The sequence below is a fragment of the Mercenaria mercenaria genome, chromosome 7 (assembly GCF_021730395.1).
Source record: "Mercenaria mercenaria strain notata chromosome 7, MADL_Memer_1, whole genome shotgun sequence".
Lineage (NCBI taxonomy): Eukaryota > Metazoa > Mollusca > Bivalvia > Venerida > Veneridae > Mercenaria > Mercenaria mercenaria.
In genome coordinates, this window is record NC_069367.1 from 23,850,984 (window position 1) to 23,877,826 (window position 26,843).

The window sequence follows — 26,843 nt, forward strand, 5'->3', positions numbered from 1 at the left end:
AATGGTGTTGGGGTCATTTGGTCATAGAGAATGGTCATGGGGGTCATTAGGTCAAAGAAAATGGTCTCGGCATACTTCAGAAATATCAAGTTACCTCTGAATGGCCATCATGGGGAACACGTGTTTTACAGATAGCTTGTGTTTAGTTTGAACTTGTGTGAATCTTGCCCAAAAACTGTGTCACTTATTTTAATTCAATTGCAATTTTTGTGACGTCTGCTTTTGTAGATTTCCAGTCTTTCTTGTTTTCACTGAAATAGTATTCTGATTGTAAATTATTCATAAGACTGCAGAGAGATGCATCTTTTTTTTTTCATTTTATACTGTAAAAACAACTGCGTAGTTGACATTAATGTTTGAGATGACAGTTAGCATTGAGAATATTAGTGTAACTGGTCCGGAAAAACAGTTTACAGTTAGGTTTACTAACCATCAGTTGATAATTATTTTTAGCTCATCTGATTTTTTGAAAAAAAATGATGAGTTATTGTCATCACTTGAGCGGTTGTCGGCGTCTGCATCGGCGTTGCCTGGTTAAGTTACTATCAAAGTTATTGCTTTGAAACTTGGAATACTTGTTCACCATCATAAGCTGACCCTGTATAGCAAGAAACATAACTCCATCTTGCTTTTTGCAAGATTTATGGCCCCTTTTGTACTTAGAAAATATCAGATTTCTTGGTTAAGTTTTATGTTTAGGTCAACTTTTCTCCTAAACTATCAAAGCTATTGCTTTGAAACTTGGAATACTTGTTCACCATCATAAGCTGACCCTGTACATCAAGAAACATAACTCCATCTTGCTTTTTGCAAGATTTATTGCCCCTTTTGGACTTAGAAAATCAGTTTTCTTGGTTAAGTTTTATGTTTAGGCCAGCTTTTATCCTAAACTATCAAAGCTATTGCTTTAAAACTTGCAACACTTGTTCACCATCATAAGTTGACCCTGTACAGCAAGAAACATAACTCCATCCTACTTTTTGCAAGATTTATGGCCCCTTTTGGACTTAGAAAATATCAGATTTCTTGGTTAAGTTTTATGTTTAGGTCAACTTTTTCTCTTAAACTATCAAAGCTATTGCTTTGAAACTTGCAACACTTGTTGACCATCATAAGCTGACCCTGTACAGCAAGCAACATAACTCCATCCTGCTTTTTGCAATAATTATTGCCCCTTTTGGACTTAGAAAATCATTTTCTTGGTTGAGTATTATGTTTAAGTCAACTTTTCTCATAAACTATCAAAGCTATTGCTTTAAAACTTGCAACAGTTTTTCACCATCATAAGTGGACACTGAACATCAAGAAACATAACTCTATCCTGCTTTTTGCAAGAATGATGGCCCTTTTTAGACTTAGAAAATCATGGGTAGGACAATATTTCTATTACACAAAAAAAATCAGATGAGCGTCAGCACCCGCAAGGCGGTGCTCTTGTTTAGATTTAGGATTCTATTAGGAGTCTAACCAATTACCTCTAAATTAGGCAATTTTATGAATATCTTCTATTTTATATATGCTATTTGTTCAGTTTACCATGTATAATGTATGTTTTTTGCAATAACATTGATTATATATATTTCAGGCTGGTCATTACACTGTGGTATTAAAAGCGCCGGACAGGAACAAACATTTTCGTGTGCAAGTGAACGAAGGACTCTATCATATTGGAGCGCAAAAATTCATCTCAATGGATGATCTTATAGAGCATTACAAAAAACACCCAATCTACAAGTCAGAATCTGAAAAATTGTACCTCATTAAAGCATTTACTTATCCTTCGGACTTCTGATATAAAAATTGCGTATTTAGATTCTACAGAATATAAGGCAATAGCCTGATAAACCACTTCGCAAGAAGGTAAAAGGGAGTTAATTCTTTCAGATCTTACAACATGTGGGAAATCTAAAAATAGCTTTTGGTGTATCAGTGTTTTTGAAGGTGGAAAATAAGCTGGTGATTTGAGAGAAGCAGAATATGACAGTTTTTGAAGAGTTCTTTACCTTTATTTTGAAGAGTTACTCACCTTCATTGTGAAGAGCAACATCATTAAATTGCGAGGAGTTGCATCCCCTTAATCTGAAGGAATACTGTTGAGATAAACAAGAATCTGACCAAGAGAAGAAACACAGAAAACTACAGGGATATGGAGATAGGGCCAAAGATATAGAATAAAACTATTTTAATGTAGAATAAACCTACTTTTCTGTGAAATCATTCAGATTTGTGATTTGGGAAAGGGAAAAAAACCCAGCTCTTTGTGGGAACCGAAATTTGTGGTATAAAATAAGTGGGAATTTTTTTTTGTATATTTGGATTTATTTTCCTGCATTGAGGCAAACACAAAATCCACAAAAAAAATGAGAACCTCACAGACATGAATGATTCCACAGGTTCTAGGATTTTTTCGTTACTTGATAGTATTTATCATAGTTTTATAAGATTTATTCATCGTGAACCAGAGACAGTGCTTTCATTACAGTCGACCTATTTAAACTGTTGACTAAATCTTTTAGAAGCTATATCAGTTATTTGTAACTGTTTTTCAAAAATTCGTAATTATTGTGTTTTCCCATGCATTTTTTTTTCTTAACATTAATCATATTATTTATTTATTAGGGTCTCATCTATGCACAATACAAAAAGCATATACATGGCATTAAAACACAGCATGCATTGCACATAGTCATTCTTAAAATAGAAAAATAGGGGGACTTAACTCTTTTCTGTACATTGTTCAATGTGCAAAATCTCAAGAAATGAAGTGAGGACATTTCAACTAAACAGTACAAAGTGTGCCTAAAATATGGTTAAAACATGTTATATTATGAAACACACAAGTCTTGCTTTATACACGATAGGGGAAAAATAATTTATAAAAATGGTTTATTGCATATTTTTGCTAAAGATGTATTTCAAAAAAATATAACATAATTTTACAATCACTCGTCGAAATTACAGGTGTCTGTTCCACTTCATAATTGTTTATAAGCACATTATGATTTCAAGAAGGGAGTGTAAGATCATTGCACCTGTTAGTGTTTTTCAATTTTGTTATTATCAAAAAAAGTTAAATTGCATTTTCTGCATAGAAAGAATGAAATTATTTCCAAACCAAAAAAAAAAGCTCTTTAGCCTGTTGCCGGCAAGAGATTCTGCCTTTGCTACAAGTGCAGACCAAGACACTATTCGCTATTCAGTCAGTAATTTTTCAATGAACACCCCTTCAAATAATAGATGGTACTGCCCAGATTGAATGATGGACCAGTCCATTTTAGAAATTTAGGTTAATGCAATTCTGTTTGATACACAACATGATTTTCAGAAAGGAAAAAAACATCATCAGAAAAAAAAATGGTTTCAAAGATCTGCTCTAGGATACAGATTTTTTGGACTGAAACTAAAATTTCCTTTAAATCTGCAAAAGCAACAAACAAAAATATTCCTAACTTTTTTCCTGGTTTGACTTTGTTGGAAAATCAGCCACTTTGCTACTTCAGGGAAAGAATTAAAACTGACTAGGCATTATCATGAATAATACATAGAGATCGTGTCTTGAGAACAAACGTTACATTTTTAGCTCACCTGAGCAATGCTCAGGTGAGTTTTTCTGATCGCTCTATGTCCGGCGTCTGTCGTCCGTCGTCTGTCGTCTGTCAACATTTAGCTTGTGTATGCGATCGAGGCGGTATTTTTCAATTAATCTTCATGAATATTGGTCAAAATGATAACCTTGATGAAATCTAGGCCGAGTTCGAAAATGGGTCATCTCGGGTCAAAAACTAGGTCACTAGGTCAAATCAAAGAAAAACCTTGTGTATGCGATAGAGGCTGTATTTTTCAATTAATCTTCATGATTAATGGTCAGAATGATAACCTTGATGAAATCTAGGCCGAGTTCGAAAATGGGTCATCTCGGGTCAAAAACTAGGTCACTAGGTCAAATCAAAGAAAAACCTTGTGTATGCGATAGAGGCTGTATTTTTCAATTGATCTTCATGAATATTGGTCAGAATGATTACCTTGATGAAATCTAGGCCGAGTTCGAAAATGGGTCATCTGGGGTCAAAAACTAGGTCACTAGGTCAAATCAAGGAAAAACCTTGTGTATGCGATAGAGGCTGTATTTTTCAATTGATCTTCATGACTTTTGGTCATAATGATTACGTTGATGAAATTTAGACCAATTTCGAAAATGGGTCATATGGGGTCAAAAACTAGGTCACTAGGTCAAATCAAAGAAAAACCTTGTGTATGCAATAGAGGCTGTATTTTTCAACTGATCTTCATGATATTTAGCCAGAATGATAACCTTGATAAAATCTAGGCCGAGTTCGAAAATGGGTCATCTGGGGTAAAAAACTAGGTCATTAGGTCAAATCGAAGAAAAACATTGTGTATGCAGTAGAGGATGTATTTTTCAATTGATCTTTATGAAATTTGGTCAGAGTGATTGCCTTGATGAAATCTAGGTCGAGTTTGAATATGGGTTATCTGAGGTCAAAAACTAGGTCACTAGGTCAAATTAAAGAAAAATCTTGTGTATGCGATAGAGACTGTTTTTTTTTCAAATGATTTTTATGGAATTTGGTCAGGATGATTGCCTTAATGAAATCTAGGTCGAATTCGAATATGGGTCATCTGAGGTCAAAAACAGGTCACTTGGTCAAATCAAAGAAAAAACTTGTGTATGTGATAGAGGCTGTATTTTTCAATTGATCTTCATGAATTTTGGTCAGAATGATTGCCTTGATAAAATCTAGGGTGAGTTTGAACATGGGTTATCTAGGGTCAAAAACTAGGTCATATCTAAGAAAATGCTTGTTTTATCACAAGAGACCAATTTTTTGGTTAAATCTTAATGAAAATTGGTCAGAATATTTATTTCCATGAAGTCACAAGGTCAAACATGTTTTACACTGTTATGGTGTGTTTCTTAGGTGAGCGACCTAGGGCCATCTTGGCCCTCTTGTTTATATAATGTTTTTATATAAGTAAATACGTTACAGAATTGTGCTATATTATAATAGAAACTTACATCATAGATCTATGTAAATATATACTGAAATCTACAAGATTATCACATTCTAAGGAAAGGTTGGCTTCATTAATAAGCAGCTTACTTGTTTTCATTGGCATCTGAAAGTCAAAATTAGATGGTCTTAGATAAGTGCCACATGATTTCAGTTCGCTTTCAAACAGCTTAAGTATCAGATTTTTTTCTTTAGTAAAAAATTCAGTTATACAAGCAAGTCTATAAAAGTTACATTGTTTTGCTGTTTCGTGCTTAATTTTCAAGTGCTTGCAATTTCCTTGTATATTTTTCTGGTACCTTCATTTATCTTTGAATAAGGAATAAATAATTTTTGAAATAACCTTTATCATTGTGAACAGGTCAGAATTACGAACATACACATATTTTAAGTATGAAATACACGTCTGATTGTTTAAAGCAGCACTTTTGGTTGAGTACTTAAAAAAGCAGTTTGATGAATTTAACCATGATATGTTATTATGTTACTATAATATGTAGATGCTTAAATTAGACATATTCTTAAATTAGTTAAAACATACGGAATGCTCCGCAAATTCTATGCATTGACTTACCTTCCATAGCGGTGTATTAATTACTGCTGTCGCAGATATGACATGACGATAAAAATCATATGACTGTTGAAAAGAAATTCAGAAGTTTTATTTAAGTTTTAGCTGTATTTTGTCATGCTATCTTCTGCGTTAGCCTTGCTTCTTAGGAAATACTCAAACTCAAATCCATGTCAATAATCTAAATTCAAACGAAGAAAAAAAAAACTGTTTCATCAAATTTCTGCAAGAATTTAAAGGGGGACCACTGTGTAAGAAATTGAAATGCTCCACTGCTGCACTATTATGCAAAGAGTATTTTTATACAGATAGAGGACAGAATTTTGTAATAGTCTGAACACACAAACATTAGAATCTCAGTCATATCTATATTCTGACACTGGCATAAATTTTCAGGCTTAAATATCCACATTTTGCCATGCTGGTACAGAAAGTTGAATATTTTTTCAAGTGACTTCTCCATCCACCCCAATCTTCTCCCCCATGAAATATTTTGTGATGCTTGCAGATGATTATTGCTTGTTACGCGTCTTTAAATTGTCAAGCCCGAAGGACTGCCTTTTAACACTTCCAGTAATCTTGACTTCAGAAAAAATGTGCTTCCGAAATGTTTTGTTTTTGTTCATTTGCCTTAATGGAAACTTAGTAACTGTGAAATGTAGTGGATTTAAAAGAAAAAAAAGTGAGAGGATTTTTTTCTGAATTATTATACCCCCACAAAACGAAGTTTGGGGGGTATATAGGAGTGAGCTTGGCGGTTGGTTGGTCGGTCGGTCCGTTGGTTTTCATGGTTTCCGGATGATAACTCATGAAAGGCTTGACCGATTTAAATAATTTTTGGTACACAGGTGTAACATCAGAAAATACAGGCCAAGTTTGAATTTGGGGTCAATAGGTCAAAGGTCAAGGTCACAGTGACCCTGAACAGTTAAACGATTTCTGGATGATAACTTGAGAACTCTTTGGCCTAGGATCATAAATTTTGGTACATGATGTAACATCATGAAATGCAGGTCATGTTCAACTTTGAGGTCTGTAGGTCAAAGATCAAGGTCGCAGTGACTCGGAACAGTTAAATGGTTTCCGGATGATAACTTGAGAACGCTTGGGCCTAGGATCATAAATTTTGGTACACAGGTGTAACATCATGACATACAGGTCAAGTTCTACTTTGAGGTCAGTAGGTGAACGGTCAAGGTCACAGTGACTCGGAACAGTTAAATGGTTTCCGGATGATAACTTTAGAACACTTGGGCCTAGGATCATGAAAATTGATAGGGAGGTTGGTTATGACCAGCAGATGACCCCTAATGATTTTGAGGTCAGTAGGTCACAGGTCAAGGTCACAGTTACCCCGCAACATTTAAACAGTTTTTGGACAATAACTTCAGAACGTTTGGGACTATGATCAGGAAACTCAATCGGGAGGTTGGTCATGTCAAGCAGATGACCTGTATTGATTTTGAGTTCCAAAGGTCAAAGGTCATTTAAACCTTTTACGGACAATAACTTGAGAACGCTTGGGCCAAGGATCATGAAACTTCATAGGGAGGTTGATCATGACTAGCAGATGACCTCTATTGATTTTGAGGTCAGTAGGTCAAAATTCAAGCAAGTCCGGCTTTGACATTGGCTTAGTTCTATGACAAGGCCATATTGTGGGGGTATAATTCATCACTCCTGTGACAACTCTAGTAATGATTTTTAGTTAAAGAAAACATGGTTTGCCATAAATAGAATGAAAACTTTGTAGTTTAAAAATTAATTTGTTAACTTAGAAGCTACAGAATGTTAACCCCAAACAGTTTAGATTTATTCTTTGAATTGTATTTATAAATCAGATGTCGTGTATTGTTATAAAAGAAAGTATGCAGTTTTGTCGGTCTTATATATAGTCTTCGAATTAATTTATTATCTTTTATGAACTATGAACCTAGATATAAGTATAGCCTTGTTACATTTTTGCACTTGTTTAAATCACCACATGTTTAAAACAGTTACTTTGATTAAAGATATATTATGCTGATATTTTGTATTTAAAAATACGAAAAATTACTACACAGTATCTATGTCAACATAAACATTTTTGTGTGAAAAAGAGTACTCTAGAGTTGGTTTAAATGAATACTACACACTAATAATTGCATGCCATTAAAATAAACTGGAAGTCTTTTTTAACAAATGGCTGTTTTATTGTTACTAGATTAGAGACATTTAATTGTGGGTGTAGCCAGTTTATATATTTAGCCAAGTTATATATTTCTTCCTTGATTTCGATTGATATGCAATAGTAAAATATTCTTGTAAAAGATGAGCATTAGTTATCTTTAATGATATTTTTGAAAATGATGAAAGTGATGTTAACTTGATGTTATAGATTTGAAAGAGGCTGTCTATTGAACAAATGTAGAAAGTCACATAGTGAAAAACAATCTTGATATAAACCAGAAAAAAGATGTGATAAAGTTACAGATATATTTTTTGCTGCCTTTCCTTGTTAAAATCAAAGCACTGAAAGTGCTGACAGCAAGGGGCTCATTGCAGATCAGGGATGTCAGTTGGATAAATGTATACACTTAGTAATACCAGCCTATCCTTGCTAAAAAAAAAAAGAGAGAGAATTAATTCTTGTATTACTGTTTGTTACACGGTTTGTGACAGGACATGTGCATAGGCTGTTGAGCAAATCTATTTAAACAGTATATGGAATATATTGGGCCAACTTGTGACGTCTATTGACCCATAACAATGTACTAGTAAATTTGTAGGAGGTGAGAGATAAATAACTGTTAGGTTTCTGAACGCAATAACTGAACAAATTTCATTTATTTATTTGTGTTTCATAGTTTGAAAATTTCATTAATGAGTACATAGAAAGGTTTTGAGGAATCATACAGAAAGACATGTAACATTTGCATAATTGCATACAAAAATACATACATGTAAAGGTCACATTTACATGATCAAATCTTACATGTAATGTTTGCTGCCATCAATATATTTATGAAAATTGCATTCATATTACACGTCCATTTTCTACACATGCATAGTACTCAATTTACCACAATTAAAGTGTACAGATTTGTCTTATTTATTCAATATAAGGGAGGTTAAGATTTCATATTTTTTGGGTATGTACTTGCAGAATATTAGTCTTTATTTTGATATGCTTCAAAGATGTTCTGCATTTGTATATGCTCTTTAGATATCTAAATTTTGATTTGCACCAGAGATATCAAAATTCAGAACACTGATATTTTCACAAAATTTAGACATGCACGATAAAGCTTTGAAATGATGTAAAACGAATAAAACTTGAAAGTTTTAAATGTGTATATTCACCTGGAGCTGGCAAGCGAAGTATGTAGTCATCAACGTTTAAAGTCTTGATACTAAGACTTAAAGTAAATATTCAAGTTACCATAACTTTGTTCATCCCACAGTAAATAGTGATGAAAGTTTTCAGAGCTGTCTGTAGTTGTAAAATGAACATTTATGCAATGTTCCTTTACTGTCTGTGCTAATTTAACAATGAGCCAGTAAATATAGAAGGGAGCATTTTTAGGACTTAAGTCTTCGTTCCAGAATCAAAACGTTTATGAATACAAGCTCTGGGCTCTCTGTTCATTAACATTTAAATTCTGAAACTTAAGACTATGTAATGCTAAAATTACTTTTTGGCCCTGTATTTGTAAATTGTGCATGAATTTTAATTAAACTTGACCTGAAATTGGCATATACTACAACAAAAAGCTGTGCAAAGTTATAGCAAAGTTACAGCAATATTAGTTTATATCAAAGGAAGTTAAATTGAATCGATTAGGGATTTGAAGCCTAAATTCTAACTTTGAGACTAAAACTAGAACGTTGATGAATAGTAGACATAGAACCTTGATGAATACAAACCCATATGCTTGTCAGTGCTATATATAGTAACTTACATGTACACTATGTACACATATGCGTTTTGAAACTTCAACCTCCCTGTTGTCGTCTTGTGTAACCGGATGTGAACTCAACAGTTCCTTTGGCATTATACATACTATATATAGTAACGTACATGTACGCTATGTACTATACATGTATGCATTTTGAAACCTCAACCTCTCTTTTGTCATCTTGTGTAACCATATGTGAACTCGACAGTTCCGTTGGCATTATGCATACCTGCATTAATATATGTACCAGTGTTGTCACAGCAAAAGCAGTTTTGTGAGAAATTACATCACACCATAACCATCTTACATGTAATCCATGTCAAATCTTTATGGGATTCCCTTTTTTTTAGCTCACCTGTAACGAAGTGACAAAGTGAGCTAATATGACCGCTTGATGTCTGTCGTCCGTCAACAATTTCTTAAAAAATCTTCTTGAAAACCACTGGGCAGAATTACACTAAACTTCACAGGAATGATCCTTTGATATCTGGTGTGTAGCATCATCTAGTGGTCTTCTACCAAAATTGTTCAAATTATTCCCCTAGGGTCAAATATGGCCCCACCCCATGGGTCACATAGTTTATATAGACTTATATAGGGAAAACTTTGAAAATCTTCTTATACAAAACCACAAGGCCTAGGGCTTTGATATTTGGTATGTAGCATCATCTAGCGGTCCTCTACCAAGATTGTTAAAATTATTCCCCTAGGGTCAAATATGGCCCCGCTCCAGGGGTCCCAAGTTTTACATAGACATATAGGAAAAAAAGTTTGATAATCTTCATGTCTGAAACCACAACACTTAGACCTTTGATATTTGGTTTGTAGCATTGTCTTATGGTCCTCAACCAAAATTTTTCAAATTGTACCCCTGGGGTGAAAAGAGGCTCTGCCTTTGGGGTCCCATATTTTATATAGACTTATATAGGAAAAAACTTTAAAAATCTTCTTGTCTGAAACCACATGACCTAGGCTTTTGATATTTGGTATGATGCATTGCCTAGTAGTATTCTACCAAAACTGTTCAAATTATGCCCCTGGGGTTAAAAGAGGCCCCGCCCCGGGGTCACTTAATTGTTATTTGAGTTATATAGGAAAAATACTTGGAAAAATTATCTGATCCTATTTCCAAGACTGTTTAATAATAAATACCTGATGACCCTAAGTATTATGATGTCACTTGACTGTGGCCTTGACCTGCTGACCTACTTTCTTGTTTTTTAAGATACAGCCTTGAAATTTTGGTGACATGTACAGTTTTGCACACCGATCATAAAATTGAATTGCATTGACTATGAATGTGACCTGCTGACTTTCTTAATATTTTAGCATCAGTTTGACATTTGAAACGTGTTGCTCATATTACTCTGGTGAGCGATTCAGGGTCATCATGACCCTCTTGTTTCAGAATTTGAATCGGTAGATCTATATCAGTAAAATTTACAGTATATTAGTGCAAAGTCAAATTTAACCTGGTATATAAATCATATGTAAAGATATGGTACCCTTTTATCATGAAGTGGCTCAAATTTTTTGAAAAACTTGTGTGATTAAGAGTTGTGCTAATTTTTAGGTTTTCCTCCTGTAATATTGTAAGTGCTATAGATATGTTACTTGACATCTTTATCTTACCAGAATAACAGCAGCTTATAAGCTTACAATGTTATAAGTCATGTTATCACTGTCAGAAATCATGTGATTAAATTCAGAAATCATGTGATCAAATGTTTGAAATCACATGATCAGCTTAGAAATCATGTGATCAAATGTTAAAAATCAAATGATCGGCTTTGAAATCATGTGATCAACTGTTGGAAATCATGTCACGAAATCATGTTACCAACATTAGAAGTCATGTGATCAGGTCAAAATCACAAAATTTATAGCTTTAAAAAAGCCTTGACAGTTTTATTTTTTAAAACAGGATTTCTAAGAAGTCTACAGAAATAGTCAGTCATGTGTATGTCTGGTAATTGACCAGTCCACTTTCACCAAAAGATAGAATAAGTGGTAGTATTTTTGTTTTGGATGAATTTGTATTTTCTAGATGAGACAAAATGTTGCTCGAGTACATAGTTTTGATAAAGGTTGTTATGGTAGATAGCATAATACAGATCTTTTTTTCTATGCAAAAAGAACAATACATGTTGTCAGGTGACACACTGTAGAGAACCACTAGCTTTTTCTTCATTTAGGGTTAGTGAAGACTTGTGTTTTGTTAATTTTTCATATACAGACAAGTTAACCTTTAGCCTGCTTGCGGCAAGTGATTTTGTCTTTGCGACCAGTGCAGACCAAGATCAGCCTGCACATCCGTGCACATCTGCACTGTTCGCTATTTAGTCTGTAAATTTTCAGTAAACACCTCTTTGAATAATATTGGTACTGCCCAAATTGAATGATAGACCACTCCGTTTTAGATATTAAGCAGGCTAAAGGTTAATAGACTAGTTCAGTACTTAGCGATCTTCATTTTCATTTTATGATCGTCATTTTACCTCGTTCATATTGTGTGTGGAGTAGACTTGAGGGAATGTATGAGAATATATCGAGGGGTGAATGCAGAACAGGTCTAAATTCATATAGATAAAGAAGCACTTTGACTTCTTTGGCATTCACCCCTTGATATGATAACATGTAAACTTTAAATACATATTAGATCTCTGTAATTCTGTGCCCAATATGCAAATATGTTTTGCCCATTACTTACCAGTTTATAGTCTCTAACATTACCTTTTGGACAAAGGTTATATACCCACCAAGAAAACATTTAAAAGAACTTTGTACATGCTTGCTCTTATATGAATTCTTAACTTTCCTGTTGTCTCTGTAAATCTGAAATTTTTGACTGGGTATTTATAACTTTTGCAGCCATCTTGAAATAGTCATTAGTCAATGAAAAGTGACCAGGTACGTAATATAATCAAAACTGTTTTTCTTTTGAATTGTATAATTTTTATGATTTTTAAAACACAATGGATCCTAGGCAGTGTACTTTAAAACACATGCATACCTGTATTGTTTATTTAATTCATACCAGTAATATAAATTCTATGATTTTTAATACTTCAGAGGAGACATTTGAAAGTGTTCTGCTTTAAACTATGCTTTTAAGTAGCCAATAGTAACACAAAATATAATGTGAAATCAATTATGTTGGCCTTAAATTTTGTGTTTCTTTGGTCAAAAATGGATATTTCTTGGGAGGTATGAATTTGTAGATTTCAGCTGTTGAAAAATAATTTAATTAAAATGAATCAGAATTTCAGTTGTTTGTTGGGCTTTAATTCTTCTGGTTGGACTCTTCCACAAAAGTTAGTGCTTCGCATATTTTGCTTGCTTTATGATAATCTACTTTGATTAGTTGAATATTCTGTCTTAAAACAAAAATGGAGAGAAAAAAAAACTGTCCAGAATTATTTTGACTGGTCGTGTTAAAAGTATATATATTGAAATAGAAATTGAAAGCAAAAAGTACCAAAATTGTTCTATACTTTTAAGTTTAAACTGAAAAAAGGAAAACTTCGTTAAGCTGTTCAAGATTGTTATTGTTGAAATGACATAAAATATGAAACATTATATAAACAAAATGGTTTCGTATTTATTTCTGTAATTTGCAGCTGTTGATAAAATTGTTCTCGAGTTTTTGAGAACCATCTGTTCATAAGCTGTTCCACCAGGTTCATATAGCAGAAGATAAGACAAAAAAAATTGCTGAATTAGATTTTGTAGATGATGCAAGCAGCCATACGTAAGATTTTTTTTTTGATGATGTAAGCAGCTTGACAGTATCTTCGACTGCTATTAACCCTTACCCTGCTGAATCTTTCAGTTTGGACAGTACCATTAACTGTTAAAAGGGGTGCATACCTTAAAGATACTTACTGAATAGTGAACAGTGCAGATCATGATCACACAGATGTGCAGGCTGATCTTGATCTGCACTGGTCGCAAAGGTAGAATCAGTCGTGTACAGCATGGTAGGGGTTAAGGTGCTTTTGCACATTTGGATCAGTTTTATTTTTTTACATAGCAAAATCTGATTTTTAAGTTGATTCATCAAAGCATTGTGATATACAAAGAAAATGTGCTGAACTACCTTTTAAGAAAGAGATGATTATCTGAGCCAATCAAAAGAACTGAATTTCTTGCCATTATTTGAGCTCATCATTGACAGCAAACTGTCTGGAAAAGCGCTTTTCATGAACTTAGTATTGAATATTCTTAAATCACCATAGGAACAGAGAAGGGGTCACATTTGAGTCGGTAAATGGTCATCTTAAACAAAATTTACTTTTTCAAAATTTTACAGGATAGAAGACTTCCGAAAAGAAAACTTTAAAATTAACAGGTGAATTCGAGTACTTGAAATGCCTTTAAACATACTTGATAGATGTAGAACATTTTTCCATTTTTCAATTTCATGCGGTACACATTTATACCAACCTTTGATGATACAAAGTTTCCTCAGACTTGTTTGCAATTAATATTTGCAATTTTATCTGATGGGCATGATATGTTTTTGGCACAGACTCTGCAGAAAATAACTTTGTTTCAAGATTGAATCAGAATTGAAAAATCTTTTTAAGATTACGTTGTTTGAAATTTGCAATGTGTGTTTATGTTATACAATTCTCTTGACCTCAGCCTTTGAAAGAGTGGACCTCGACGTTATTTAAAGCTTATTGCTGTGCAAAGGTCTCGGATTCAATTGAAAATCAGAATTGTGAAAAATCTTAATTTGAAGAGCTTTCATGTGAAACAAAACATGAAATTAGGTAAACTGTAGCACTTGCATCAGCATCCCGTTTGGTTAAGTTATTGTATGCAAACTTGATATCTCAGTAAATTCTGTAGGAGTTGATTGAAACTTTACACACTCAGAGTAAGGATCTGACATGCAGTGCACAGGTTTCACAACTCTTTTTTGCCTTTTTTTTTCTTCACAGAAAATATGCCCCCTTTTCTCAACTTAGTAATTTTTGGTCCAGTTTGTCTATACAAGATCAGATCTCATTTAGCAATAGGAGGAGAAAGGTCTGCGACTCTTGCTGACATTTAAACAGAGTTGTTGCCCCTTTTGAACTTTATTTGTCAAAATGGTCATTGTAGTTATTTATTTAACTATTTTGTGATAAGGCTTTAAAATAATGGAGCTTGTAATGGATACTGTTTTAAGATTTTTGTATCTTTTCTGTCTGTTTCAATTTCAGGCCTGGTACAAAAGGCAATTAGATTTTTTGTCATTTAATTTAAAACGACAAAGGTTTACTAAATGTTATTCCTAAATATATGAATAATCAAATAACATCAAGTAGACATTTTCAGAAATTTCATTGGTCCGTATCAACAATTACCATGAAATTTATATTTAGTCATTTTCATTGGTCCAACACTGTCCCATGACTATTGATTAAATGTTTTCACTCGTCGGCAAAGCAAAGAACAGGTTTTGACACCAGAAAACTGCCAAGATTTAGTAATAAGTCAGCTGTCCTTGAGGTATAGTCAATACAAATATTTCTCTTCACATTTACCTCATGAAAATAAACATATTTCTAATAAACATATTCACTAAAGCAAATCAAATTAAAAAATGGATTCAATAAATTTCTGTTACATCTGTTTTTGTCACAGTATGTTTTTGATTACAAAATTTTGTATTTGTGTTTTTGCAAAGAATTAAGGAAAATTGTTGAAGTAAAAATGAAAGTATATAGCTGTATGTACACTCCACTGTTGAATGTATGTTACACATTCTCTAGTTTGTATAATAAATTCTGTTACATGAGCCGCGCCATGAGAAAACCAACATAGTGGCTTTGCGACCAGCATGGATCCAGACCAGCCTGTGCATCCGTGCAGTCTGGTCAGGATCCATGCTGTTTGCTTTCATAGTCTATTGCATTTAGAGAAACCGTTAGCGAACAAGATTGCTCCTGACCAGACTGCGCGGATGCGCAGGCTGGTCTGGATCCATGCTGGTCGCAAACCCATTATGTTGATTTTCTCTTGGCGCGGCTAAATTATGTGTCTTCTAGACCACATTATAGTCTAGTACAATGATTATTGCATGCTTTACCAAGATACAGGATGTATAAATAATTACAAACTGTTTTGGATGTAATGTCTTCTTTACTTTTCTCTTCAGTCCCACGCAGATAGGCCAATATCCAGGTTTTGTAATACAGTGGGAGTGTATCTCTTTAGATTTATATATTGTCAGTCTCAGCATCTTTTGCGAAGATGTCGGATACAATAGCCGATCGCAAAGGTCAAAAATTATCACTTGAGGAAAGGACGTAAAATAAATTTCATGGACGGGCGAAAAAGAAGTATTTTCAATGAAAACGCCATTTTGCACAAAAGTACATAGTTTTGAGTGTTTGTTAAAATAAAATGCAATAATTGAAGCTATTTGGAATTCTTTTAAATCATATTCATGCAGCAGAATGATATGGTTTTTAAGAGAGTTTTTGCAAATACGTCTTTTTTACGCTGATCTTTTTTTCAAACTGTATACTTCTATTTGCAGATACGCTGTTTTTGAATTTTCGTTTTTTTGTGTCTCCCGAAAAGTTGGTATCTTGCAGGTACGTCCTTTTCGTCTGAGACCGACGATATATTCCTAAAGAATGCTTATGATTTTAGTTGGATACACAAGATGCTCCATTTCTAGAAGCTTCCTTTGTTCTTCAGCAAGCAAGCTGTAAAGCAACTATGCTAGCTTTTAACTGCCCCAGAAGCCTTATGTAGAATGCCGGCTTCAGATGCTGGAGGTCCTGGCCATGTCATACCAAAGACATGAAAAATGATACTAGCGACTTCTTGGTACTCCACACAGAGGATAGTTTTAGGACAGGTCCGTCTGGTGTCATTATGTGATATGGTGGGGTATCATGTCGCGTGTCTAAGGTGTAATATTCCAGTGAGGCAGCAGTATAAAGTTAGGCATTGTGCTCACTGGTACAAGTACACACCGGCTGTATGACTGAAAAAATTGTTGAAAAAAACACCATAGTGCAGTATCTTACCTCCCACACACTATATATATATATATATATAATATATATATAATTCAGAGATCCAGTAACGGGAATCTGTATCCACCCCATTTAATCAAAATTGTGCAAGTAATTTATCAAAACGTGCAACGCACGTTATTTATGCTTTAAAAATGGGTAAAAAATTAGTCTTCTCCCTCCAAACTTGTAGAGGCAACAATTATTTCACTATTATCCCGATTATAAACCAACACAAGCTAGGAACAAGTGATTCGAAGTTGGCCATAATTGACCATGCAAGTCTTGAAATGGAACTTTGTCATTGGCCAAATACAACCCGTTCAATGAAGTGTGGCTTCGACCTTGAAAATAGTGACCTCGTTTGTGCACTCGGCACCTTGTCTTGATTAGGTTAACAACTGATGCTAGTTTAACTCTTACCCTGCTAAATTTCTGTAATGGATTGGTCCATCATTCAATTTATTATTCGAAGGGGTGTTTACTGAAAATTTACTGATTGCACGGATGTGCAGTCTGATCTTGGTCTGCACTGGTCGCATAGGCAGAATCACATGCCGCCAGCAGGCTAAGGGTTAAGAAAAATCTTCACAGTGGTTAAGGAGATGGAGCAGACTGGACTGATTGACCAAGGGGTATGTGTGTCCCAAATACAGACCCCATGTACTTCGTAGCTGCTAAGGGTAATGGGTGTTGTATGCTTCAATACCTCTTATTAAACATTGTGTGAACAGACTTAATCAGAGCCTTTTTTGTTTTTACTTGGTTACATCCTATGCTTCCAATGGATCTCCTTACAGTTTTGATTAACTTGCTGTCTGCCTAATATGGATACTTCTCCCATGCTTCCAGTATATCTTCTTATAGATTTGATTTACGTGTTGATTTTCTTGTTGATGCATTTGTTGTCTGCCTGAAACATCCACTTCTCCCATGCTTCCAATACATCTTCCTATAGAACTGATTTTCTTGCATACCAGACTGGGATCTCCGGTATTTTTACCGGTGCTGGAAAAATCCATCTTATGCCCTGGGGTGTAAGATGACTCAAGCAGTAAATGACGTATTACGAACTAGATATAATGTAGAAAATTTATGTAGTGATTTATATTTTATTTTATAAAACGGACTTTGACCTGGTGACCTTGACCTTTGACCCCAAAGTCAGTAGGGGTCGAGTACTCAATAAGTACTATCAGCATGTGAAGTTTGAAGGTCCTGGGTGCAGTGGTTTGCGAGTAAAGTGCCTTCATACAAAAAGTTAACGTTTGCCCCTTGACCTTTGACCCCAAAGTCAGCAGGGGTCGTGTACTCAATAAGTACTACCAGCATGTGAAGTTTGAAGGTCCTGGGTGCAGTGGTTCACGAGTAAAGTGCCTTCATGCAAAAAGTTAACGTTGGCCCCTGTGACCTTGACCTGGTGACCCCGAAGTCAGCAGGGGTCGTGTACTCAAAAAGTACTATCAGCATGTGAAATTTGAAGGTCCTGGGTGCAGTGGTTCGCGAGTAAAGTGCCTTCATGCAAAAAGTTAACATTGGCTGTGACAAACGGACGGACTTGGCTGTGACGAACGGACAGACAGTTGAAAACTAATATGCCTCCCTTTGGGGGCATAAACAAAACGTTATTTTATCAAAAATTCATAACGTTATGCTGCATTTGATAAAACAAAACAAGAACTAATACTTGTTATTTGTCTTAAAACATCATGACATCTTTTCTCTTTACAGATGTTGGTTTCCGGCACTTTGTTTAAATATGCTGCTATAGGAAATAGTTCTGAAAAGAAAGTCGTTCATTTTATTTTTAGCTCAACTATTCGGAGAATAGGGGTGCAATTCAACTCACCCCAGTATCAGCGTAGGCATGAGCTTCTTGGTTAAAGTTTTTCGGCAACCTTTGTTTTTCTTTCATATCTTTGTTACTATTGCTTATATCTTACTGCAACTTCACATCAACATTGTCCAGCATACAAACAAAGTATGTGAAGGGGCTGGGCCCATTATACACAAGGTCAAGGTCACCAAGTTGTTATACTTGGAATTATTTTCATGTTAAATTTTTTCGAAAGCTTTGCTTATAGACACATCTTTGGTACTTGAAAAGATAATGACTTGAAATTAAAAATTTTTCTTTATAATCATCATCTGCATGTGTGGTTACAATCCCCATAACTATAATTGTATTTTTGACAGAATTATGCCCCTTTCATAATTTTAAGTTTTTTGGCAACCCTCGCTTTCTGGATATAACTTTAGTACAATATAAGATAATGACTGGAAACTTAAAATGTATCTTTATCATCATCATCTGCATGTGTGGTAACAATCCCCATAATTCTGATTTGTATTTTTGACCAAATTATGCACCTTTCATACTTAAATTTTTTGACAAACTTCGTTTTCTGGACAACTTTGGTACTATATATTTTCCTTTTATAGAGAGGTCTCTGATTGAGACATAAATTCATTTTACTGTCAAATTGCCGAAGTGTGGAGTGCGCTGTCTTACGGACAGCTCTTGTTATAAATATTTCTTGAATATTGTATGCAAGAAAAAGATTCTAACACTGGCTGTAGATGCAGATGGGAATATCCGGCTCACGGGGTAACTGTTTACGTGGTAACTATGCTTGAGCCTCGTTACCGCATAAACAGTTACCCTCGAGACCGGATTCCCATCTGCACCTACAACTAGTGAAAGAATCTGATATACTTACTGGTTCATTTGTCTACCTGACACGGAAACTTCTCTGCATTAACCAGAGGTTAAAGACATACAGAATCCTTCCAGCTTTGATGGTGGAGGACTACAGGTGCCCCTCCGTTCATTATTTCATCATGGGTGAGCACCTGGGTAGATCTATCGACATTCCATAAACCAGCTGGATGGCTTCCTCACATTTAGAATTCAACGCCCCGAGTGAGGCTCGAACCCACATTGGTAAGGGGCAAGTGATTTGAAGTCAGCGACCTTAACCACTCGGCCACGGAGGCCCCTACAAGTCAAAAGACTTAATACATTCTTGAATATGAAATCAGTTGACGTACACCAGTTTCAAGGATCTAACAAGAGGCACACAGTAGATCACAACAGTTTATTTCAATTGATGGATATCTACAAGAGTTGCAAAATTTAATGTCTGTTTTTATTTTTATTAAATTTTAAACTCTAAACACATTTCAGTACAAAAAAAAATAATCTATTTCATCACATTCCAGTCTCTTAGTGTGAAACCATTTAATTTTCTTGGGCAGTAAAATTCTTTGGTTTTCACCAAAAGAGCAAGTTCAAGGGATTATGAATTTGTGGATTTCAACTTCTGAAGACAAAACTATTGGGAATATTACTTGTTGTTTTTTTTTAATTTATTTTGTGGAATGGTTCAACAGCACGTCACCTCAACGCAACAAAGTCGTAACTCAGTTTTTTTGCAAAAATCACTTTTTAGCTTATTTGGTATTTTTAGGTATAAATACATATTGTGTCAAAATATCAAAATTAAATACCTGATAAACATAGGAAAAAAAGATATTTGTCAAATTGTCGTATCTCAAATCTTATATATTCTTTCAGCGCAAAAAGGTAGTATCTCAAGTTACGACCTTATTGCACAAAAATAATCTATAATAGTAAGCACTTTGTTTTATGCAAAAAGGTTGTAACTCAAATTATGTTTATAAATAGTTGTCTAAATATAGATTGCTTATGAGCCTGGTATTAAATACATGTATTATAATCATGACTTTTGTATTATGACATCACTTATCTGTGATGTAATCGTTATCATGATGTCATAGAAATTTTGGTCATACAATTTTTGCCTGCAGAATATATATAATATATGTTATATTCTATATAGAAGCTTTTGAAATACTATCAGGTGCGTAGTGTGGCATACTCAATTACTCACTTGAGTAAACTTTAAAATTTATTTAAAAACCCAAAAACAAAAAAAGCTAATTTTTCAAAAAAAGACAATAAAAATTAAAGGCTAAGGGGGGTTAAACATTCACTAGGTCTACATTAGTGTTATTGCTTTTTTTTATTAGAAACTTCAGTTAAAGTTGTATACAAATTGAAACACCCCATGTTCGTAATTCAGTCATGTACACTACTGCATAACATTGTCTTCGCGCTCTATTTAAAATAGATTCGCAGTCCATACTAAGTATCCGAATGGAATGTTTACATGCCGCGAAATTCAAAATGACAAAGGCTAATGATCCTCAATACTAAGACATTTTTGATCCGGGCGTTGAAAAGAATGATGGAGTGAAAACTCATATGTTGACAACAAAATCGGAATCTGCACACAAATACACATTCCCAAGCAGGTAATGTCAAGTATTCTAGAATTTCTATAAATAAACATGTACTTACAGCCTAAATCAATCATGTACCCTACTCTGACTCTTAGTTCTCCTGGTAAAAACATCTTAGTATAAGATGTAAGTACCGAATGTCATAAAATGTGTTTTAGTGTATAGATCTACTTCTACCAATCTAGATCTAAATATATAATTAAACATTAGAATGGTTTTATTAATTCGTTTTGTTTACAAATTTCAGAATAGATATAGAGTGTAGATCTATTTTTAAAGAATTTTAGATTTGAAACTTGATTACTGATTGACAGATTATTGACATGCGAATGATTTGTTTTTACTAACTTTACAAAACTTATTTCGTTTAGTATGCTGTACTCGAGGTAAATTGTTCTAATTATAAATATCTAAATTTAAATAAGCATGTATATATACTCTTCCATGACGCAATCGGTATTATACATTGCCGCGGCGGCCCGGTTTCCACTCCCGACGCCCTGACGCGGTCACCCCCCCCCCCCCCCCCCCCCCCCACCCCTATTTTTCTTCTTTATTTGGCATTTTAGATGGTTTACAAACACAAAATCGTATTAAAATCTTAATAATGTGACCAAACTTTAAATTCAAAGAAAGATCTTTTAACCCGGTCAGTAGGTCTTTGTGCCTAATGCCAGTATACATGCACTGAAAGATGAACTGAAGGGAGTTCATTGCTATTCAGATGGTAGCGACTTTATCCTGACTTTGAAATAATAATTAACACCATTTGATGAAAAGTTCGTCCACAATATTTTAAGCGGATATTTCACTCAGAAATGTTTGATATTCAGTGATCTTTTATTATTTCATGAATGTCTGTTTTTACAGGATTATTTTTTAAAGACATAGATCTACCAAGACCTAATTAATGATTTACATTTTGATAAAAAATTATGGCCTTTTTTCAACTTAGAAGGTTAAGGTTTTGTATGTAACCTGGTATCTCAGTACTCACTTAGGGAATGAATTGAAACTAATTACACACTTGTTCACTGTCATGATCTCACTGTCATGATCTGACATGCACTAGGCAGGTTCCATAACTTTTTTTTCTTCAAAATTATGCCCCTTTTTCCACATAGAATTTTTTGCTTAAGTTTTTGTATGTAAGCTGGTATCTCAGTACTCACTAATGGAAATGGATTGAAACTTCACACACTTGTCCACTTCATAAGCTGATATGCACTGTGCAGGTTCCATAATCCTGTTTTGCATTTTTACAAGATTATTCCCCTTTTCCGACTTTCGTTTTCATTCAAATGACAAGGCTGTTGAGGCATTGCTGTCCTCCAACAGCTTTTGTTTACAATTCCAGTGTATTGCCATATCAATTTGATTATAAAAATTATGTTTCTTGCCATTTTCCTGCCAGATTTCTTCCAGACACTGGAAACAATCTGACAATATTGTCAGTGTGTTTACATGCTGATTGTTATGAGCCAGTTTATTGTCATATAGTTTGCAGGTTATTCCCAGAAACTGGAAATAATATGGAAATAGTGTCCATGTTATTTTCAGCTTGACTTTTTTTCTTGGAAGTGTGTTTCCCTGTAGGAATCAGATTATTTCCAGTTACCTTTCTTTTGACAGACTGTTACCAGATCATTGACAGCTTGTTTCCATATTTCATTTTCGTAAGGGAATGAAAAACCAAGTAGGGGCCGAAAAAAAACAAGAAATCCCGATAATTGGAAAAGAAACCTTGCAAAAAAAACGTAAAAATGAGGGGAAAAGTTATGTTGATCGTTTTGGTAAGTGTAGGAGGGAAAAAGTAAATACCCATACCCATAAATACTTAGGAAAGGGGCATACTCAGAGTGAAGGGGACTCAATTCATTACACCATAGAAAGAGCTACCTCTGATAGAAAACCAATTTACTCCACTCCAGAGTGGTCTGCTACTGTGCACATGGCACACATTAAACACCCATACATTGTTAAAGAAATGCCTTAGACGGATTTCTTTGCTTTTAAAAGCATGTCAACTGTTACCAAAAATTTTGATATTAACACTGACAGAGAAAAATTATACTGGAATTCCATTGAAATACTCAGAGACTGAATTCAGATAGTCCAAATATTTTTGAATACCAAACTGACTATTCAGGTGAGACACATTATGTGAGTTTGTTTCAGAATTTACGTTTGAGGGAAATTCCAACACCTAAGGTCCTTGTAGTTTACAACTTATAAGCAGTTGCGTTCAGAATTCATAAAAATTCCATGGCAGAAGTATGTGGACTTGGTTACTTTGTAGAAAAAACCTCATTCCAAGTATGCACCATACATTTTACTTGTTCCTTTCACATGAGGAAAAGAAAAGGAATTTCTAACCAAAATTCTGTTTTTTGTATGCATTACAGGTCTTGGTTTATCAGATGTAAACCTCAGTAAATGTACAGTTCAGTACATTGTTACAATTTTGAATTATTAATTCATGATATAGATTGTTTTTGAAAACATTCAAGTTTTATCAAATTTGTCATGACAAGTAAGAAACTGAATAACCCCAATAACTGAATAATAATTATTGCTAGACTTAAGAAGTTTTTATTACCTGTCTTACCTTGTGCATACCTGTATTGGGCAAAGATATTTCAATACCTGTTTGAAAAAACAAACAAAATGTTTTATCTAAAGAAAGTTTGATTTATTTAAAAAAAATTCTCTGAAGATGTGCATAATTATAATGTTATGTAATTTTATTAAAGATTTTGAAACACAAAAGTGCAATTTTGAAAGAATTTGAATATAGATATTTTATTATTATAATAAAGTGGCTTTTTTTAATACAATTATTTCTGATGTGTAAGTCACCAGGATATTTAACAGATATTTTTGTTAAATATGTTTTATTGACATTAAAATATCTAAACATCTAATGAAATGTAATGACTTACGACCTTGTTGCACAAAAAAATATCATAAATTATACACAGTTTTAGTGCAACAAGGTCGTAACTCAAAATATTCACAAAATTGCATTCCTGAATTATGTTTCAATTATACTGAAGTACTTGCTTTATTTATTTTTCTGTTGCAAAATAAATTTCAACAAGAGCTCGTCGAACACGAAATGCCCCCCTTGATGCATTTAGTAATTGCACAAGGAACAGAAATTATATGCACACTGTAAATAAGTATATGTAAACCACGTGACCCACAGGGCGGAGCCATATTTGACCCTTGGGGAATAATTTGAACAATCTTAGTAGAGGATCACTAGATGATGTCATATACAAAATATCAAAGCCCTAGGCCCTGTGGTTTTGGTCAAGAGGTTTTTCAAAGTTTTTTCCTATATAAGGCTATATAAACCATGTGACCCTAGGGGTGGGGCCATATTTGACCCCAGGGAAATAATCTGAACAATCTTGGTAGAGGACCACTAGATTTTGCTACATACCAAATATCAAAGCCCTAGGCTTTATGGTTTTGGACAAGAAGATCAGAAACCATTTAACTGTTCCTGGCCAATGTGACCTTGACCTTTGACCTAATGACCTAAAAATCAATAGGGGTCACCTGCTGGTCATGACCAACCTCCCTATCAACTTTAGTGATCCTAGGCCTAAGCGTTCTCGAGTTATCATCCGGAAACTGTTTTACTGTTCAGGGTCACTGTGACCTTGACCTTTAACATACTGACCTCAAAATCAATAGGGGTCATCTGCTGGTCATGGCCAACCTAACTATCAATTTTCCTGACACTAGGCCCAAGCGTTCTCAAGTTATTGCCTGGAAACCATTTTACTGTTCCTGGTCACTGTGACCTTGACCTTTGACATACTGACCTCAAAATCAATAGGGGTCACCTGCTGGTCATGACCAACCTCCCTATCAACTTTCGTGATCCTAGGCCTAAGCGTTTTTGAGTTATCATCCGGAAACTGTTTTACTGTTCAGGGTCACTGTGACCTTGACCTTTAACATACTGACCTCAAAATCAATAGGGGTCATCTGCTGGTCATGACCAACCTTCCTATCAACTTTCATGATCCTAGGCCCAAGTGTTCTTGAGTTATCATCCGGAAACCGTTCTACTATTCAGGGTCACTGTGACCTTGACCTTTGACATACAGACCTCAAAATCAATAGGGGTCATCTACTGGTGATGACCAACCTCCCTATCAACTTTCATGATCCTAGGCCTAAGCGTTCTTGAGTTATCATCCGGAAACCGTTTTACTATTCAGGGTCACTGTGACCTTGACCTTTGACATACAGACCTCAAAATCAATAGGGGTCATCTACTGGTGATGACCAACCTCCCTATCAACTTTCATGATCCTAGGCCCAAGCGTTCTTGAGTTATCATCCGGAAACGGATAGGTCTACATTCCGACCGACCGACCGACCGACCGACAGACCAACCGACATCTGCAAAACAATATACCCCTCCTTTTTCAAAGGGGGGCATAAAAAGTTGCTTAGTAATTATTATTTTTCTTTAAAATAAGATGTTTTTTGTCTGTACTGAAAAGTTTACAGAAACTGAGTTACGACTTTGTTGCGTTGAGGTGACGAGCAGTTAAAATATGCGTGTGTAAAATGTATCAAGTAGCAATGTGTTGGTAAAATATATCATGTAACAAACTCGACAAAGTAAGTCTAAATATTTTGTCCTAACTGCTGCTAGGACTTAACAACATCCTTTTTTCTACTTTCCATTAATTTATAAGACCAGTCTAAAAAAATCTGAGTATGTTTTCCTTTTAGTGACACAACTTTGTAATTATCCTCAGACTGTGTTACACGTCCAAAAACAGCTTCGCAGAACATTTTGACCATTTCTGACCTTTCTTCTTCACGACCCTGAAAAATATAAAAGGAAATATTAGAAAAAATGCTGCTAAAAAAGGTGAGAAATTCCGAACTTAAAAATAGTTTGTTCCACAAGCTTTTCCAAATTTCAGGGAGTATGGGTACCTAAATGGAAGCTGGTTCTTATAGAACTATGGTTGCAATGGCAACAGAAAGAAAAGACAACCATGATGACCCTATATCTGCTCATCCAAGTGTTTGGTAGTATAATATTGGCAACTCCAGAAGTTTGTTACTTATTTTAGTGGGAGGATAGTGATCAAGAAACTGAAGATGCTGAAATTCCAGAAGCTTCTCTTGCTCTTCAGCATGCCAGATGTAATTTAAAGCACCCATACATGGGACTATTATCCCCATTTCAGTAATTTTAGGCAGAGTAGCGTGGAATCACAATCCCTGCTTTCATAGTAAGACAGTATTACGATAGTAACACTGGACCATAATGTGGATAGAGTGGATCAAAGAAATGAGGTATCTTATGTGTTAATGATTTTTAACTTATTCTAGGACCATAACTTAAGCAACTGTACCCTTTTAACTAAATTTGTCTATGATCTTATAGATATAAACTGGACTATTATACTCTGAGAGTTTCATGAAGATTTCTCAAGGTGTTTAAAGTAATACAGAGATTTTGACCAATTCAGGGGTCATAAACCCAGAGTTATGAAGGCAGTCACACCAAATATCATACCTGAGAGATGATATCTTAAAAACATGTACATTCTGTACAAATTTTATAAACATTGTTAAATAAATGTAACTTCTTATGCACTAACAATGAGAAAAACAGCAAACTGTTTAAGTCAAGGGCCATTACTGATCAGTCCCAATACCTTGCAGCCATATACATCCTCTGTAAGTTTCATTGAGTCTGTTTATGAAACGAAATTTCCAATTTTAACAGTAAAATGTTTGACATACAAACAAACACAACAGCTCACTGGTAAATGACCATAAAACTAAGGTGGACTATAATCAGTATAATGTGTATTATTACAAACTGTGAAATCATTAATATTCGTGGGGGGCTAATTTTTGTGGATTTCGTGGTTGAGTCAATCCATGAAATTTAATCCCAGCGAAC

At 34.5% G+C, this 26,843-nt stretch overlaps 2 protein-coding genes across 4 annotated transcripts in view; one reads left to right on the forward strand and one right to left on the reverse strand.

The window, feature by feature from the left end:
• Window positions 1-15,669, forward strand: part of LOC123554743 (cytoplasmic protein NCK2-like) — a 45,951-nt gene extending 30,282 nt beyond the window's left edge. For both annotated transcript variants that reach the window (XM_045345051.2, XM_045345050.2), the window contains exon 3: window positions 1,586-15,669. In XM_045345051.2, the coding sequence (XP_045200986.1) occupies window positions 1,586-1,792 (207 nt within the window). In that variant the 3' untranslated portion in view covers window positions 1,793-15,669. The remainder of the gene's footprint in view (window positions 1-1,585) is intronic.
• A 6,912-nt stretch (window positions 15,670-22,581) lies between these two features.
• Window positions 22,582-26,843, reverse strand: part of LOC123554741 (alanine--tRNA ligase, cytoplasmic-like) — a 47,423-nt gene continuing 43,161 nt past the window's right edge. For both annotated transcript variants that reach the window (XM_045345047.2, XM_045345048.2), the window contains exon 23: window positions 22,582-25,747. In XM_045345047.2, coding sequence (XP_045200982.2) covers window positions 25,568-25,747 — 180 coding nt within the window. In that variant the 3' untranslated portion in view covers window positions 22,582-25,567. The remainder of the gene's footprint in view (window positions 25,748-26,843) is intronic.